At 39.9% G+C, this 20,153-nt stretch overlaps 1 protein-coding gene across 5 annotated transcripts in view; it reads right to left on the reverse strand.

Moving 5' to 3' along the window:
* Positions 1–20,153, reverse strand: part of igsf9bb (immunoglobulin superfamily, member 9Bb) — a 118,336-nt gene that overhangs the window by 63,164 nt on the left and 35,019 nt on the right. For all 5 annotated transcript variants that reach the window (XM_032534532.1, XM_032534530.1, XM_032534531.1 and 2 more), the window contains exons 3-4: positions 14,199–14,345; positions 843–994 (exon numbers count right to left, since the gene is read on the reverse strand). In XM_032534532.1, coding sequence (XP_032390423.1) covers positions 843–994; positions 14,199–14,345 — 299 coding nt within the window. The remainder of the gene's footprint in view (positions 1–842; positions 995–14,198; positions 14,346–20,153) is intronic.

The raw sequence follows: 20,153 nt of genomic DNA on the forward strand, positions 1-20,153 counted from the left end.
GTGTGTGTGTGTGTGTGTGTGGTCATTTCCATTCTTACATGCAGCACTCAATGGTAGATCCTGTACAGCATACACTTTTCTCATCATTAAACTATGTCGTATTAAGTGTAAAGATGATTGAGACTCCAAGATCCCAGCTGCAGTGATTTATTCACCATCTGAGATGCTACACTTACAGTAAATCCCACAAGGAACGTCCTCACTAATAGATTCACAAAGGCTCCAGGAGATTCAGCCTCTGCTCTTGTCTTTCTCTCCCTCGTGTGCATGATGTCCTCGTCTCTCTCGCTCCCTCTGTGTGAATGGTGTGCTTGTGTTTTGCCGTCAGTCCTCCACCTGTTTCCATTTTCTTTATATATGTTCACAATTTTTATATTTTCCATATTGTAATTTCACTATTTTGGTCTATTCTCTACACACATTACAATACATTTCTGTCCGTTTTGAAAGAGGCACCCCTCCTCTTTTATTTTTTCCCCCTGTTAAAGCGTTTTTCATTATCCAAATTGAGGGTACAAGGGTGTTGCATGCTGTGCCTATTTGTGACTTTTTTAAATTGGGCTATATAAATAAGACTTACATGACTTGACTTGACTGATCAAGAATTAAAAAATAATAAAGAGGTAAGGATGTGGTGATCAGGAAGAAAGTTCAGTGAATTTGACCATTAATGATAATATTGTCATTCTAAGTGAACCAATCACCAATCACATCCAGATGCAAAAGTCCAGTTTGTCTCATTAAAAGGAATAAGAAAGCTGCCTGTCAGTCTGAACGCAACCTGAGAGAAGCGTCATGATCAATATTCAGATGAGACATAAAGACATTATACAGTCATATACCTTGTACTTGGCACTGCTGACCATGAGGCTGCCTTCCCGCAGCCAGCTGACCGAGGGTTTGGGGTTACCGAAGGCTGTGCAGGTCAAAGTGATGCTACCCCCCTCCTTGGCCTCTACATACTGAGGTGGTGTGTCCGTGAACGTGGGGGGGGCTAAAGAGTCAGAGGATAGGAAGCAGAGGAAGACACAACAAGACATGTTAAAATGCTTCAAAAATGGTCAAGCACAGATAGAACAAGGACTAAGAGTTCTTTCTGCAGACTTCTTCTTTTGATCCATTATAAACTGCTGCATACTGTTAGTAGCAACCAACCACATCCATCAGACAATGATAACCCTTGTTAAAATAATGTAGTTTTGAGTACATAGATGCCTTTGGAGTATACGAGTTTGGTCAGTCATTGCAGATCTCAGCTTACCCAACATTAACTGAGCCCATGGACAATATTCACTACTGTTTTTCTAAATATATAATATTATAGTATACTGGCTGTAAAAATGAAACCTATACAGTACTTAATCAGGTAACTTTTACGTTGCTCTGTGTATGATGATGCAGATTTGTTCCTGGTATATGGTGCCAAGAGTGCGCAGGTGGGACTCACAGCAAAAGGGCAGAGCTTTAACCAAAGCATGAGGAAGACTGCCCAATTACACTTCATGGAAAGCAAACACAGTCCGGTCTGTATGCTGTACAATCCCATGACATCTACATGACGGAAGAACCGGTTTTGTGCAGGAGGTCAGCTGTATTTAGTAAGCTAATTATTTGGTTCAGCAGGCAACCTTTTACAAATCATACATCTGCTTTGATAGCACAGACTTGTTTTAAGTTCAAAACCCTTTGGTACTTTCTCGCTCCCTGTTATTTTCTTGTTAAGCAGTGAGCAGTGATTGCTCATTGCAACCTTGCTGCACTGTGAGTGAGCACTCCTTCCTAATCACTGGGCAAGATTCCAAAAATGAAGACAAAACTGCACTGGTAGCTAAATCTTGCTGTAATCCCATGTATAACACAACGTTTTAACAAAATATGTGTTTGTTACACATACCAGAACTGGCGCAATTGGGATTCCCCTCCTGATGCTGGTTGCACAAAATGTAACCAGCGGATCTGCCGTGCTTAATTGGAGCTTGGCAGTGACATCACCACTCCAGTTAGAGAATGGAGATGGAACAGATACCTGTTGCATTCAGAGTCACACGTAAAGGGAAAGCCTTTTGTTTAGCAGTAAGGCGCACCAGAAAACACCAGTGTTTATATTTACATGTTAAAAGAACCCTTCTGACACCATTTGACATCAGAGTCTTTGAAGGTATGTTCTTACATGGTTGCAGGATTCCTCCTTTGGAAGCAAGGTGTACGTAATAGCAGGTGACCGACCAGTCAAACATTCGCCTGGCTTTACCTTTGCTATCTGGTTGGCTGCACATGTCTCAGGGTCACAACTGTAGATTTGTACCAGAACAGAAATAAGACAAAGTAAGTCAGGTAGCAAAGTGCTTGTCACATAACTGAATGGGAAGAAGAGCTGAGTAATAAACACGTATGACTTTTACCCATGGTATAAAATTAAATACACACAGTATAGAGAAGGATGATAAATGAATGTCTTAACATCTAAATACCCATAAACTGCAGAAAAGGTTTTCCACCTTGCCATTCAAGGCTTTCACACTTCAATCATGTATGCTTCTAGTGTTGTGCCAAGCACGCTGCATTTTGTAAAACCATTTTTCAAAATCCTCTTTGGCTCAGAGGTCTTCTAGATTATGAAGAGGGATGATCATGCAAGACAGTTGGCATGTCTTCCTACCATAAGCTGTGTTTTCTAACTACCCCACCCCCATTAAACCTGAACCAATCCCATTCAATGCACACAGTGTGTCAGTGATTTAATACTGATTTTGTCATAATTCCTGTTGTGATATTCTCAATCTAATCACTTTAGGACTGAAGCTGATCTGCTTACATGTGTAATCCTGTAGCCTCTCAATTGCCAACATGTCATTCCATCTTCAACCATAAGCCAGACCATAGTGCTAATTCCATGCCACAGAGATGGTGACAGTAAAGACACTCCACCCATGCAACTTCTTAGCGATATTTTTTTCTTCTATTGATTAATTCAATATTTAAGAAAACAGAAAATGTGTTGGGATTTCAATCTTGTTTTTGGATAATCTGCAATTGCTGAAGGACAAAGGGCATTTCATCAGCATCAATCAGATAGCTTCTGGAATTACTTTTTATTGTAATGTAGTCATTATCTTTTAAATTTTTTCTTTTCCTGTTTCAATGGTGGTGTTTTTTCATATTTTAGTGCAACTACAAACTACATACACTAAACACTATTTTTAACCATTCACCTTTACCATTTGCCAGAGTTACATAATTGTCGTCAGGTGAACTGCAGTAGGGAGCAGGTACTATTTTTATAAATGTACTCTGTGGTGCATTCAAGGGCACTTTGACTCCCAATAATTGATAGCCAGCTTTCCCAAAGCATTGCATTTAGAGGCTATGTAGTTATTCAATTTCAAAAGACACATAACAGGCAAAAATGGATGCTGTGAAAGCTATAGTGTCTTTTGTTATGGCAAGTTACTTCCAAATCTCAGATACTGGGCATCACTTGAGTTTCTTCCAGAGAAGTCTTGACGAATAGGAAATTGTTTGAAATGTGTCATTAATGACCATTTTCAAGTAAATTTGAAGTGTATGCAGGTTTAATTCTACTGTGTATTTCAATCCAGTATAATACATTTAAACCAATGGCTCCCAGGAAACCTGTTTGAAGTAATGCAAACATATTGGCAAATTGTTATGTGTTATATGTGGTATGACTTAAATGCAGGACAACCTGATCTGGAAGTCTGCCATGCTTGCTAATACTGTACTGCGTGCAGGTTGACCGTGATCATAAGTCATTCCTAACTGCATCCTGCCATGCAAAATCTGCAGACAATGAGGTGCAATTCATAAATCTACCATGGCAGTGATTACCATCATGGGGTCAGGCCACCAGTGACCTACTCTGAGCAGTAGCATATGTGACAGGATATAAAATGTTAGTGCTAACTGTGCCTCACTGCAGCCACTGGCATAGTGTTGGTTGGATGTCTACAGAATCAAACGTCAAACAAAGATGTTTCTTTTGTTGTTACAGCTATCACAATAGGTATCTCTCTGTATCACTGTAGGAGGCCACATTACTTATCTACTTTGAAAGGAATATCTTTGACTTTGTGATGTCTCTCTATTCTACAAGCTCATTGTTGATACGGTTCAGTAGCCCATTTATCTGTTTATTCTCTGTTAATGCATTATGTTAGATTGGCAGATGGTAGTATTCCCTTTGCTCATGTTTTAATAAGGCTGGGGATATTCATGCTGAACTGAGATGTGACCAACTACTATTCAAGCCCTGCTGGCATGGAGTGTTTTCCACAGCACAGCAAGTTAAAAGGCATTGCTAACCTGTTGGTTAGGTGTGTTGGTTTTAACCAACCACAGTGAGCACAGTACGCTATCTTGCAGCTCTTCATCTCACAGCTCACTGTATGTCTTCCAAAACAGATAAATATGAATATGCCTTGTCAGTTTGCAAATAAAGACATTCCTCATAACTCCAAAACCTTCCTGAGAATCATCACTTTTTTAATTTCCTTAGGTATCAAAGTAATCTCATATTAGTTGTCTGTAAATCCATGGACTACTTCAGCATACTCTAAAATCAGACCTGGGCATCTTACGGCCCGCGGGCCACATCCGGCCCTTTGTGTGTCCCTGTCCGGCCCGCGTGAGGTCAATCCTAAATTACAAAATAAACTTAAAAAAATCTATGTCGAGTGTGCAATACAACGGTGCTGCTTTTGTTTTGAAAAGCGTTATTTGTATTACTTCCGTGTGGACGTCTGCGCGTTCGTGATTGTGAGTGAAGGTGAACAGCGGCAATCACAAATTACAAAATAAATTTTAAAAAACATCTATGTCGTATGCGTGCAATACAATTGTGCTGCTTTTATTTTGAAAAGTGTTATTTATGGACGTATGTCCATGCGTAACCTGTGAGTGAAGGTGCACAGCGACAAGTGATGCCCGGTTACCCCCCCGAGATGTCCGCTCACGTTAAAAAAAGAAAAGTTGATGATGAATGCCGTGTTTTCAACAAGACATGGACTGCCAAGTATTTCTTTACAGAAGTTAAAGGTAAAGCCGTGAGATTAATCTGTGGTTCACAGGTTGCTGTGTTTAAAGATTATAATTTGAATCGCCGCTACACGAGGAGGATAAATACCGGAATCCGTCTGATGAAGAGCACGCAAGGGAGGAGTGTGAACAAGTTAAAAATGAATTGCAGTGATTCAATGATTGTTTTTGTTTTCTCATTTTAGTTTCACATAGCCTAATATAATTATTTAAGGATTAAGAGTTTAAATAAAACCATCAAAAGCAATCTGCTTTTGTATAAAGTTAAGTTAGGTTAAATGAAATCATGATTATTATTATTATTGTTATTATTTATACATTACATCAAAATAATATTGAGCAAAATGTAATTGAAATATTGTCGATGTGGCCCTCCAGCAGTGCTCAGGTTGCTCATGCGGCCCCCGGTAAAAATTAATTGCCCACCCCTGCTCTAAATGGTGCCAATTTGCCAAAATAGAAAGGCATAAAAAAACAAAACTCCATGGCAACTTTATACTTGCTTTTCACAACCCCCAAAGCCCCCAACTGAGGGCCCCAAACTAAGAGCATGATAGAAAATAATAAATAGCAAACAGCGGGACATGGCTGGTATGGTGGGTAGCGGGGGGGAGGGTGACAATGGGGTGTTCAAATGACACCTGTTCTCCTAAACAAGGAGATCATTACTGATGGCACTTTAGGTATAATTGGCTTGCTATTTGCTCTATTTTAATGATATTTATTTAATTCTCATATAGTCTCAAGGCAGGGGCACTGCTCCTGGAGCATCTGTTTTACCAGACAGTGTAATACAAAACGTCTCCTTCCCCGACTAACACAGAGTTGTTACAGGAACGTCGCTGCGACGTTGTAATTTGAAACGTCGCCGATAAATTGTCCCAACATTTTGAAGATGCTGTGACAACTAGAGCCAGAACAAATCATTGGTGGGCCGATATTGTCGGCCCATATCAGGCATTTTCCAAACTATAGGTATCGGCATTTTTACTGGCCAATAAATAAATGTGTAAAAAATAAAATAAAAATGGAAAAAACACCCTTCAACCATGTTATGAGTGTTAGCGTTGCATAGTTTGTCCACCAGAGGGCACTCTACAACTTCCCTGGTGGCAACACTTATTGATTGCTAGGGTTCAAACCGCGAAGCGGTAGAAACAGTAGCAACATGAAACTTGGGGAATAACTGGAAATGGTGTGCGTGTGCTTGTATAGAAATTTGAAACCAATCGGCCACATGGTGGCCACATGGCTTCAAAAATGCAATGCGCTCTATAAAGAACCCTCTAGGACCATTAAGGTCCGCGTAGAAAAAAAAAAACACACTACACCTTAGCTCCGACTGTCACCAAAGTTTACGTGAATCATCAATGGATCAAGCTTATTACAAGTTGTATGTCCATATCTCATTTACTTTTCAAGTTTTTGACTAATGAACTTTGAAAGGAACGTGGCTCTGGACATAAATGAACACAAATCAGCAACAGTAAGGCCAATCATCACAAAACTGTTCAGATAAGTGCCCCAAGTATACCCAAACAGTTGTATATACATACGCCACTAGGGGGTGCTACAAGCACAAGATAGGTGAGTGGCATTACACACGTTTTACTATAACTCACATATTTATTGTCCAATCACAAATCTCCCAGGATATATCCTCATAAGTACCTGAACCACGCCCTGAAAGTTTCATTCAAATTGAACACCAGGGGGCACTATAAATGCAAACAAACTACAGGTGATATAACACAAATCTGGCTATAAATGACTAAATGTTGGTCCAATCAACACAAACCTTCCAGGAAATGTCTACATAATGACCTCACACATACACTGTAAGTCTCATTCAAACTGACCACTAGGGGGCACTTGAAATGCACAATAACTGGACGTGGAATGATGCAACTCAAGGTTTGAGCTTGGAATCACAGCTTGCGGCTTTATTAGCAATTGTTTTTGTGTTGGTCACCTGCTTTCCTCAAATCGCCGTGAGCTGGACTGAGCTCCAAATCACACTGAATTGAAAATAAATGTTTTTAACAAATCAGTTGTAGGCATTTTAAACAAAGCGCAATGTTTGTCCAATCATTACAAAGCTTGCAGGATATGTTTTATAATGACGTTGGACCACATGTGTGAAATTACTTTGAAGTTGCTATTGAGAAAAAAGGGTTGAACCTGCAAATATTTTTTTGTTGTTTTTGTTCAAAGGACCATAAGTTTCATATCTTAAGTTTGTATTTTTATACATTTTATTTATCAGAAGGTTAATATATTTTGATATTCCTCTGTTCTGTTGTGAAACTGCATTATCAAATTATTTTAGTGAGGACTCATAAATAACTACAAATAACTAATGTTAGGGAAATCTGTTCATGCTTTGTTACGCGTTTCTTGATATATTTGTTTTAAATATACTGTATATAGGCCGATGTATCGGAATATTGGATTTTTAAATCACCAAATATTTCTATCAACATCGGCCTTAAAAATCCTTTATTGGTCGGGCTGCAGGGACATGCTGTGTTTTAGGAGTGGTGACTTTCTACTTCAATCTCTCTTTTTGTCACCCACTTAACTAATACAGCCTTTCTAACAAAATGAGGATACTAACATCCTGTAACATAACTAAACTAAATTATATTTCCAGGTGAATTTATTCATGCAAATTCTTTGTCAATACAAAACACAGAAGAACATTGGACACTTTTAGCATGTCACCACAACAGGCAATCAAAATGTTAAACAAGTGCAAGTGAGGCCAGCACAATGCATGGTAAAGAATATTCATTGGGCTAATTATTTTTCGGGGATATCTTAGACTAACTGTGTTCATTGTAGTCTGAAATAACGAAAGCTGTATGTATCTTAAATTACAGAAAAGTAGGTGTGTTAACTTGATAGATTGGGAGGGTGATAACTTTGTCTTGGTGGTTTGGACACTGTGCTTGTTAATCCGACAGTACATGTGATAAGCAGTGGCCAGTGGTCAAGTCCAAATCTATTTTTAGACCATGACAAGGAGGGGGCATAATGTCATTTTATCCCTTTTTTCCCCTCAATGACCTCAACCTGCGCTTTGTTTGCATGTATGTGTTTGCAATCCAAAAAGCTCCCAAGAGAGAAAAAGAGGGAAAAAGTAAAGTAGCAGAGAGAGCGGTAAAGATTGGGGAAAGAAAAAGAAAAGAAGCCACCATCAAAGAGGAAAGATAGAGAGAAAGGCTGTTGTGCAGCATTGAGGCACTGCAGACTTCTGCTGCAGAATACAGGGATGGCAGCAGGAGCAAGTGCTGAAGCTATTTTAGGGGGAGCTGTTGAAGACTAACCCTGGGAGATATGAACCTTGCTTCCTTGGTATCACCTCATGCTGGATTGGGGCCTGCACAGTGAGGGAGAGCGAGCAAAACAGTGGGAGTCTAAATCATTTTAGAAGGAAAAAAAAGGAGAGTCATGCCCCAAGAAGCCAGAAACTGGGATACTTAGTTCCAATGATCTTCTTTGTCCATCCATAAATTCTACTTCTAAACTACTTAAAGGGTACAAACTACACGTCTCGCAATAGCAATAACTTAAATACAAAACATAGAGGAAGAAAATTTGCTAAGTGACCCACTTGTTTGTGGACTGACGTTTTGAAGCCTTAAGTTGGCACTTTGTCCGTCGCCATCTTGGTTTTTTTAAACCGGACGCAAGGATCTTTGAACAAGAAGGTGGAGCTGCGTGGGGAGAACAACACGGCCAGGACAGGGTTGTTTACGGTTGCAATGGTGCTGCGCTAAGCTAATTAGCAATTGAGACTATAAATTCTTTATGTAAATGTGTACTGAGGTAATAAATCATAGCGTCATTTTCTCATAGACTTCCATAGAAACACTTCTTTTTGCAACCAGTGGAGTTGCTCCCTGCTGGAAATGAGATAGAATGCAAACCTCATTTCATTTATTACTGATGATATTCCTTTCAAGGAATTCCACAATGGCTTGCACAATAATTACATCATTCCTACAAACACATCCTCTGTTCCTGCTCATCTTTTACTCCTTTCACACTCTCCGAGAAGAGATTGAGGGCAATATAAGTTCACAGGAATGGAGCATAGGTGTCAATTTGTAGAAGAAAAGCATCAGAGTGGTATAGCACTCTCACCCACAATCTATATGCATCTCACCCACAATCTATATGCATCGCTTACTTCCTCAATGCCAATAGGGCTGACAGCTAAAGTGCTGAGAGTAATCACTGACAACCACTGATGTTTGACAATGATAGGGAGAGGTGGGTTGCAAATGGGGATCTATAAATAGCAGCACTGCTGGAGCTTCATGCAGCATGAGTATGTAGCAGGGCCCTGAACCTTAAAGATTCTGTAGTGGCAATTCCTACAAATATAACCCACACTTAAACATGGGGCTAGAACACTTAGTTAAGCATTCAACAAACATGTGCTATTAATGACCAGGTAGGTATTCACAGGTAGCACAGTACTGAAGGATGTACACTGCAATTGTAAGCTCCAGCTGGTTCGCTGTGACTGCATAATATCTACAGCCTGCCAGCACTGTATTGAAATAAACTGGGGTGGGGATGTAAAGCTTGGGTGGACTCATCTACTGTAGATGACATCTCATAGATCACATTAAAACCCCATAAAAGGTAAGCCTGAAGAAAGTTCCTTTCAGCTCTATTTCAGACAGGCTTCAGTGCCAATGGAGCTCCTAAGGCTCATTCATCTTCTCAAATCTATGGTGAGAAAATGGGCATGTACATGCTCAGTCAACTACGGAGGACCTGGGCCCGTATTTGTCAAACTGCCCAATGACCAGCCAGTTTGAGACAGGGGGGTGGAACTGACTTCTCATTCAGGAAAAATGTATTGTTATAATTCCTTTTAATAGAACAGCACTGTGAAATAATACAAGCAGCAGTTGCTTGGCTGCACTGAGTGCAAAACAGCGACAGGGGTTAATGACGATAAAATGTGTGATAAAACGCTGTATAACTTTTCCAATGTCAATCTCACCAAGCAAAGTCTGGTCTGACCTTGACTAAAGGCTGGGCAGCTTTATTTATGCAGACTTTCTTTTTATTGTCTTATTTTTCATGTGGAATTAGTTTGATATTTTATATAGACCTGACCAAAACATTTAGAAGCATATCTTCTTTGGTGACTCCACCAAGACTTCCACAGCCATAGACCATTGAATTCTGTGCATCCACGCATCTGTCACGGTGCAGAACACACCGCCGCTGCCATGGAAGGCTGGACATCCCGACTTAACTGCTTCTACCTGCCAGCCAAGCAGAGGCGGGGTTTTTTCTCCTGTCTAGCTGCAGGCGGATGACATCAGCAAACAGTAAAGCGGTGGGGACTCCCCAGGGCCACGGTGCCCCTGACCCTGACTCCACTTCACTGCTGTTTCACCGAGCATTTCACCAGGCCAACCTCCTTGGCTTTTGCAATCTCGGCTGGCTTGGGAGTGGATCAGGATGTTTCTAAAACCCTCCAAACTTCCATCTCCTCAGACATGTTTACATTCTGACAATAAAGGTGAATTCTCTGAAAACTTTTTGGTGCTGCTGCACATTTAATGCTGGCCCGCCATCACTGTTACACAGACCGGACTGATGAGTGGTCACCACATAACTCCCAAATATATATTACTTTATCTAATGTTTGATTTATTTGACATTTTATCCCTATATTTTAACTTGCACATTATGTCTTTTTTTAACTTAATTTAATGAGCATTGTTACAGGGAGCATATGGACCAAAACATTTTTTCATTGACAACAACTGTTGTGCATGTGTGCATATATAACGCTGTGCATTTAATAATAAATAACTTAAATGTTGGCTACCTGGATACCATTTTTAGATCATCGATCAGCAAAGAGGAGCCTTCGTCTGCCTGTTGTTTTTTAATAAACTAACAGGGTGCAACCATCTTTTCTCAGTGGGCAGTTTTACAACCCATACTATGTTATACTACTGTTTTTAAACCAAGCTACCTTTCAGTTTTATTTGTACACTACACTGTAAGTTGCTTCTCATATTGACCTCCCACCCACACCTTCACTGACATCTAGCTTTGTCTTTTTCTGCTTAGTGAAAAACTGAAACACTAAACACACAACAAATTGAACAGAGAATGTCTGATTTATCCCATCGCTTAAACAGATCTCCTATTCAACAAAAGCATCAGGGAGGACACACTGATTACAGTCAGACATACCGTACATCTTATTTGTGAAGCCTTGTAGTGGGATCATGTTTCACACATGGACTCTTAATGTGAGCCTGCAGTTTTTGATTTGTTACCTCCACATGCCCAAAAGTATGGTAGATTTAGCATTCCATTACTTCATTATTTTAAGACATTGATATTGATATAAGACATTGATATAATACTTTAATATTTAAGACATTGACAATGCTTCTTGGTTTTAAATCTCTAAATACAGACTTTAAGTCATAGTCACTAATTTTCATCTCATCAGAGATAACATGAAAAAATCATTCCTTTGGCACATCAGCTGTGCACTGTACACCACTGACTGTCTGACTACTAAAACTGATAGGAGCGCCGTGGCTCATGTCTGAAGCGGCAACAACACACTAAAAGACTGCAGAATGTATGACAGACATGAAAACCGATAGGGAACGGAGGCCGAGGAGGAAGCCTGAGGCCTTAAACACAAAGTCAAACAGAACAAGAGCAACACTGATGAAACTGAGCTAATGTGCAGGGACCATGTGTATGTGTGCGTGCGTGGGGGGGTTATGGTCTGTCTGTTACCACAGCAACTAGCATCAACATTAGCAGTCTGATTAAGTGTCTTGATGAATGCTTAAGCTATCAAGAGAAGGCGATAATAATTGTTTCTGTGTTAAAGTCCCATGAGTGGGTTACTTATTTTATACTCAGGTGTTTGTCTGGTGCTCCTCTCTCCAGAGACAATGGCAGTGACAGAGCATGTAGGGGGGTGCAATGTTTTGCTCAGGGTCACCTTTGTCAATCTTCCGAGTAATGACACCGCCACCGTGAGGCCAGTGAGACACCACAACAGTGAGCGATTAATCCGCCAGGGATACTTTGGAGTTGTTACTATGGGGACCTAACCTTTGACCCTGTGGGTTACTGAATAGTAGCCCCACCCAGCTGACCACTGTTCGAAAATTTGACATTCATGCCATTTTAGTTTTATTTTGGTCAAGAACTTTGGTCATTTTAGTGAAGCAAAAGTTCCAAGTATTTGCTGGTTCAAGCCCCTCAAATGTAAGGATTTACCGCAGGCTCTACGTTTCATATCACTATAAAGTCAATATATTATATTATTATTAATATATATCCCCATATTTGGGATTTGAACCAACCAAATATTTGTTGGTTGCAGCCTTAACTGTGATAAAAAATGTGATAGTTAGATCTTGTTTTTTGAGTCCTTTAACATAGGATATCTGTCAATACAACCTATACAATAAAAAATCCTATACAATACTTGGAATTAAGCTGTAGCTGCTCAACCTGACACCTTGTTTTTAAGAGCTACTTGATCCAAATGGTCAAAGTCCTAATTCAAACATATTATGTTAATATACTAAAACTAAAATGATTGATACACTGTATTCTATGAATGAAAGATTAACTGGAGAATGCATCCCCTAAAAGATAAAGAGAAGACATTTCTCTCTGTTGGGTTTGATAGGACTACAGAAGTACTCCCACTTGTGGTGTTGCAGAGTGGAGCGTCCTCCCACACAAACAATCTTTGACGAGCACCGACAGCGGCTGCAGACAGAGCACTTAAACGAGGCAACAGCCAAGTTTCATTTTGGCCTGTTATCAAGTTACTTGCTGAACTATCAGTGCGTTGAAAAACAACCCAGCCCTATGGAGAAATGATTAGCCTTAAATTAACATCATTATAATATTTTATAATTTTAACATTGGCCTCACAATTTCTGATTTGAACATTTATTATACAGTATATAGTGCTGACATGTGTAAACTCACACACCACTCCTTGCCATGAGAAAAATCAAAAAAACACAAAGCCTATGTACAGTGGCATGCATAAGTTTACACACCCAGGCTAAAGTTGATTAAAAAGAGGAATAAAAAAACATCTTTTGGAAATTGATCTTAATGCCTTAATTCCAAACATTTAGGAAAATCCAACCTTTTAAGGACACCAATTTTCTTTGTGAATGAATGATGTACTGTAAATAAATAAATGTTCTTCCTTAAAATACAAAGGGCATAAGTATACAAACCCCTATGTTAAATTCCCATAGAGGCAGGCAGATTTTATTTTTAAAGGCCAGGTATTTCATGGATCAGGATATTATGCATCCTGACAATGTTCCCTTGGCCTTTGGAATTAAAATAACCCCCCCATCACCTAGAGATTGGCATGGTGTTATTTCAGTTAGCTTAATAGCTGGTTTGATTTTTGTATTAAGAGATGATCTTATGGAAAGTTCCCCATGACTAACTCTATTGAAAAACGTGTGTTGCAGAATTGTGCTGTTTTCTAACAGTTTGGACTTACAGAGAATAAAGAGAGATGGCCTGCACATAACCTTTTCGCAGGCATTTTGTATTCATAGTAAGACTGATGTTGTGACGTATCATTATAAGATTGCCTAGAAATATATTGATTATCGCAGAATCGCTATATCTAATATTATCTGCAGCATGAGCCATATATCTTGTATCGTATGTCAAGGTAACCTGGGATTCCCACTCCTAAAATATAAATTACATACAGTATATATAAATTACATACATAATTTCAGATTTATTTTACAGATTCATACTGACTTATTTATAGTATCACAGTAGTTTATATAAGTTTATCAAAGTCCATATCCTTGTGCAAATGCTATTGAGTTGACCTATAAAACCCCAGTTGTCTGACATACTGTGTGTGTTTGCATTGTGTGCATATCTTAAAGTGAGAAGGGCCTTTAAAATGTCTTACACTGGGGCCCATCTTTACTAGCTGACGCCACAGCTGCTAATATTAATAACCTTAATAATCAATATATACCTACCTGTATATCAGTCCACATACACATATATAAGTCTGAAGTTTGTGTTGAACCTTATTAATAAAGCATGCTAACTGTGCTTACCGTTGACGGTTAGATGTACCCAGCTGCCGTTGTGGAAGGTGTTATACTGCTGCTCCAGCATCAGCACCTTACACTCATACCAGCCTTGGTCGTCTGAACGCACGTTCTCTATCCGCAGGGAGGACTTGCCGTGCAGACTGGCCCGGCCTAGTGCAGAGAGACGGAGATGAGGTGTCAGCAGAAAGGGACACAGAGAGGTGAGAAAGGACGGGTGGATTGAATTTAACGAGGGGAAATGAAGGGAAGGAAGAAACAGGTGAGAGGTGAATGAATAAAGAGGAGATGGAAGAGAAACCTCAGATGAATTTTAAAGAGAAAATCAACCTTTGAACGGTTCAGATATAAATGTGCAGGGATCACAGAGTGTGTCACACAGTGTAGACCCGTTTCCAAACACAGTCAATGCTGCAACAACATCAAAGTAGGATACCCAACGCAGTTGTGTACATACGCAGCAAAATCTGCCACTTAAGCCTCAGTGCAGCTGAGATGTCCTCATCTCCATGTGTGTGGTGGTCTATTTTGGAGATGCACTGAGGCAAGGACAGGTCATTACTTCCTTTGAGGAGTGGGAAGTGGCCAACATGACAACAGAGAAGCCTCAGGGATACACAGGAGTCACAGTTCATCAGAACAGATATCAGCTTTTGACTTGGCCAGTATAGAGTCAGGGATAGCTGCATTTTACTTTTACAGCTCAAAAGCTGAGAGAAAGGGGATTGATGATGTTGCTCCGGGCAATCTGGCAACTGGATCATAGCAGATGGCGACTGGCAATAAGGGCTAAACAAAGGGCTTTCAGGGAGCACAGGCCGGCTCAAAACGTCAGCATTATCAAAGCCTGGCTATCCCGCATTAATCCCCTCACTCGGGCCTATCCTCTTCAATTTGTGGGTATTCCTGACTAATTTGGTTTGCCTTCCTAAATCCCCTCTGCAGCATGACAGCCCAGGTAAAAATATCAGCCGCACTGGCAGCTGCCTCACTGAGTTAAGGTATGACAGTCAAAGTGATGTGTGTCCCCTAGCCTGTTTTTGTGTGTGTGTCTGAGTATGTGTGTCCCAGTTAGTTATTTAAATATCAGATCATATTTGTCCTGCTTCCCACCATGTCGGTCTCCTCTCTTGGCTGACTAGAAAGAACTGAGAAGGAGACTCCATGTTACTTATTGAATGTGAACTATGTATTTAATACACTGTAAATGTTCTCTGTGTGTCCTCCACCATCCACCACTGTGTACCTGCCCTTAGATTCCATCTCTCTTTGTCTGAGGGTAAACAATCTGTCCGAACAGAAGTGGAGGTCCTTTTTGGACTTGATGTATTCAAGCAGAGAAGTTAATGAACAGGAAATCACGCATGAGTGTGTCTGTATAAACACAGGGTGATATTCTGACTCTCACTTACGGTATGACAGCGTGCTGGTGCTTCATTTTCACATATGGCACTTGCTTTGCCCACGCTAATCTCTGAATTACCCGGTGAATGTTTATGTAAATCAAGATGCTGATGACTAGAGACCATCTTGCGATGGGATCACACCAGCCGCACCGGTGGCTGGTGTGATCCTCGAATACAGACCTGTAGAGTTTCCTGACTGTATCTTGCACGGTTGTGACACTATGGCGGAAACAGAATCTGTTACAGACAGACAGACAGCATCGTGTAATTTTAGAGCCAGTAGTGATCCAATCTCGCCCATACACCCGCTCGACCAATCGCGAGTCACTCACAGCTGTCAATCATGATGTTTTAACCTGTTTTTATGGCAGCTAGACATCAGAAAAATCCAAAAACATCAGCAGGACGAGAACGACCTAAAAAGACAGAAACCATCTTCCGGGAATGTGATTGATGTTTTTAGTTTGGCTTATGTTCCATCCGCTTACACAGAGGGGGCGGGGTTTATGACCGATACTACAGCCACAAGGGGGGGGATCGAGAGGTTTTGACTTCAGTTATACAGTCTATTCAGCAACCCCTGGGAAAAAGCAATATATATTACAACAAACATTTGGATGCTGTTCATTAAGTGTGGGAATCTCCGGGCACCTCACGATTTAATTCTAAACCGATTATCAATGCATCTCAATGCACAAAAAAAACAAAAGCCAAAGTAATTCACCAAAGTCTTTACAGTACAATTAGCGGTTTGATCGTTGTCATACTGGTTGCAAACTACTGTCTGTTTTTCTGTCTGTCGGTCTGTTAGGGGTGGGAATCTCTGGGCAACTTCAGATTCGATTCAAAATCCAACAATTCGATTCAAATTTTGTTGTGTACATTTCCATGCGTGATTTAAAAAAAATATACATATAAATCTGAGTTTGTCAGATTTTGACATATACAGTATTTGTTTTAATGAATTTCTTTGTCTACTGAGGTTTTTTTATTGTGTAGTCATTCCATGCTTAAGCCTTCAACATGCTGAGTCACCTTCTCTCCCCGTGATCTTCCATGTCAGAGGCTCAGTCGTGTTTAAAGGTGGAGAACATGAAACATGAGGTGGTCAGATGTAATGTGATAAATTAGATCAACAGCCTTCATGTGTTTTGCCTAATTATTTTATGTATGTCTTATTAGATCATGTGTATATATACAAATTCATTTTTCTCCTTTTGGACAATTTTTGGGTTTTTTTTATGCACTCTCGGCAAAACTCTAAGTTGTCCATCATCCCATCTTCTTTTGATTTGTACATGTCTGGAGACAGTAACTTTTAAATAAAAATCCCCACATTTTTTAAAAATCGATTATAAACTTATCAGAATCAAACGTTGAATTGTTCTAGAGAGAATCGTGATGCATCTAAGAATCAATTTTTTTTCCCATATCCAAAATGTATTTGTATTGGTTCACATCCCTTACATGAAACACATTCATCGTATGTCATCATAGGTCATCTTTTTGGGTTACAGTGCATTACTTCCTTTCTGTACAAAACACTCAACCTGTCAATTAAACGACCAACTCTCACTTTTAAAAGCCGATGTCTAAGCAATCTGCTACACGATTTTTGGGATCACCAAGGAAAATCAAGTAGCTTTTAATAAGCACTTTGTTCACATTCTGACTGTTTTTTAAATATCTTTAAACAGGAAGAATAAGATACTGCAAGCTCTGCTCACACAGAAGGTCAAACAATATTATACATCACAACCCTGCTAATGATGTATTTTACATTTACCACCAGTTGCTGACATGGCCTCCAGGCTCCGTGCCCTCTGGGGTCACATCCAACTCAATTATCAACAGAAATAAATCTCCGCTGTTGGGTCAAACCACCATCAGCGGTGTGATGCTCTCTGTTTGTGTGTGTTCACCGCAGCGTGATGCATTTCACACCTCTGACAGCTATAGTCTTCAGCTATTTTGAAGTATATAAATGCAGATTTTACTTTTGTTTTTCACATCAGAAAGTTAGCATTTGTCTGACAGCCTATGCGAAAAAGATATCACCGGGAACGGATACGCACACATATGATCGAACATTCTTTTCAGACTGTGGCAATAAGGAGGGAGCCTATCACGCAACTATGGTACTTTTATTCCCTCCTTATTTAAGCAAAGCTAAATCATGCAGGAAAATGACACTGGCTATCTATTGATAGAATAGGCTAATTAAGTGTCTACTTTCGCTTTTATACCCAGTGGAGCAGTGACGGTGTGTCAGCATGTTGTTTTTAAGCCCTGCAGTGCTATTTCCCTGTTAAATCTTTTAATTACACAATTCAGTGACAGAGTTATTTCTCAGGCGCGCAGTATTACTCTGGGGAGGAGCCCCAATTTTTCAGGGGACAACAATCCTGCAGTCAGCCAGGAAAAAGGTGAATGTATTATGATTAACGAGTATTCTTATGCATATATACAGTTCGGCCACACTAGTGGCTCTGCAGGCTGTACCTGGAGACAGCTTTGAGCTAAAAGCTCAAGTCAGCATGCCTACTAGGGGTGGGAATCGCAGGGTACCTCACGATACAATAAGATACACAATGTATCTCACCCCTTTCATGTACTGTCGAAAAACAAATGCCCATAAAAATAATCTTCAAAAACTAAAAAAAGAGCAACTCTGGGGCCAGACTTTGGACTTAAACGTGGCTGGGGCATCTGTTGTTTTCCTCAAAGTGCTGTCCGCCATCCCCCCCCCCCATCCGTCACAGATCATGGAGAGTGAAACTTGAATGAATATGAATTTAGTATGTGAATAAACGGCCGATGACAGATTCAAGTTTCACATTTTTATTTACAGCAATATGTTTATATTTATATCATAATAGGCAGTATATTAACTTATCAGACAGCACCCCCATATAGCAAAAATGGCGTGATTTCATAAATCCTAGTTCACACCAAAGATTCACGACGAGACAAAACCGTTTTAGAATGTCGCAGAGAAAAGTGTCAGCGCGTCTCAAACCAGCTGATGGTGTCGCTGCGACTCAGCTGCTCAAGACTCCAGAGGCTGGTTTTAGAACGTAAGAGACGTCCCCTGTTTCAACAGCCAATAGAGAAGTCTGCTATAAACTACAGAAATAAAATGATCCATAATCCATTTTATTTCTATGTTGCAAACTGTCAACTGGTCAAGTTTTTGAGAAATAATCCACTGTATTCGCCGTTTCATTACAAGAAATACAGTTGTAGCAAGTATCTAACTAACGTAATCAACATTCATATTTAGATGCATATTTACAACCAATTATATATCCAGCGGGAGTAAAAACGGAAGTACAAAGAGTTGTTTCCATGGCGATGACACATTGTCTAGTCGCACTGGTGTAAACTGGCAGCTTTCATAACTTTGCAGACTGCCGCGTTGCAAGTTGTTGCAAGTTTCAACTCAACTTGTCGCAAATCTTTGGTCTTAAATGGACTTTTGAAATGAACAATTTCTGCTTTTTCATTGATTCTGGATTTTTCAAGGATGGAGAAGAAAATTAAATTTTAATGAGCTAAATAAAAAATAACTGGGGGGACAAAATGATTCTAAAAAGAGCATTTTTGTTATAAAAGAGTAAAATAAAAGCTACAACTTTTCTGCACACACAACTTCATATTAATGGTAAGACATTATTATATCTCAGCTTTGAAACTAAGAAGATACATTGGCTAGTATGAAAAAATTCAATTAGACGAGATTGTTTGCAACAGTGGAGGATGTAGAATTCATAAGGTGCTCAACATTCTCATTTGAATCCCTGTTCAATTCAAAGTTGGACTACACAGCCTGAACTGTAACCATAGAAAACGTAATATGTGAAAATAATCCCTCAGGTAGAAGAAGCAGCAGTCAGCAGGACATTGGTTCATTGAAGTAATAACACAACTCCAGCTGTTCCTACAATCTTGTTCTATTCAGTTAGTCTACCCCACTTCTTGTCTCTTTTATCAGCTTCCTGCAGTCAACACATGTCTATCACTGAGCTCTACTCCTCGTGATTGGTGTTAACTGTGACAGCATAAAAAGGACTTTGTTTCATAAGATCAGTTCTATAAGATGAGAGCTAGATTTGAATCGGAGCCCAAAATATTCTGCATAACTTTGGGAGAAGGGCAAAGCAGCCTGGTCAGCTTCAGAGAACGTCGGCTGAGGCAAGTCATTTTAAAATCTCACCATTCTTCTGGACCAGCTTGGAGCTAGTCCATGTTGACAGGAGACATTTAACAATGTAATCTGGGAACAATGTTATTTCTTTAGTTTTTCTCTGTCCCTCCATTTCCCGTTTAATCTTCAATTTCTATTGCTTTCTTCCTGCCTGGCGATCACTTTGGCATCCATCTCTTCCTTTCTACACTCTCTCATGGAAATGTTTAATACTTGGTCTGCCCCTTGTACTCTCACGGATGTTTTCTCCCTCTTCCTGTCTATAAACAATAAGACAATGGCTTGTTTGAGACCATTGGCAGACAGATGTCTAGGAAACAGTGCCCCTGTTGTTGGCTCGACTCATTA

This window comes from Etheostoma spectabile, chromosome 13, assembly GCF_008692095.1.
Source record: "Etheostoma spectabile isolate EspeVRDwgs_2016 chromosome 13, UIUC_Espe_1.0, whole genome shotgun sequence".
NCBI lineage: Eukaryota > Metazoa > Chordata > Actinopteri > Perciformes > Percidae > Etheostoma > Etheostoma spectabile.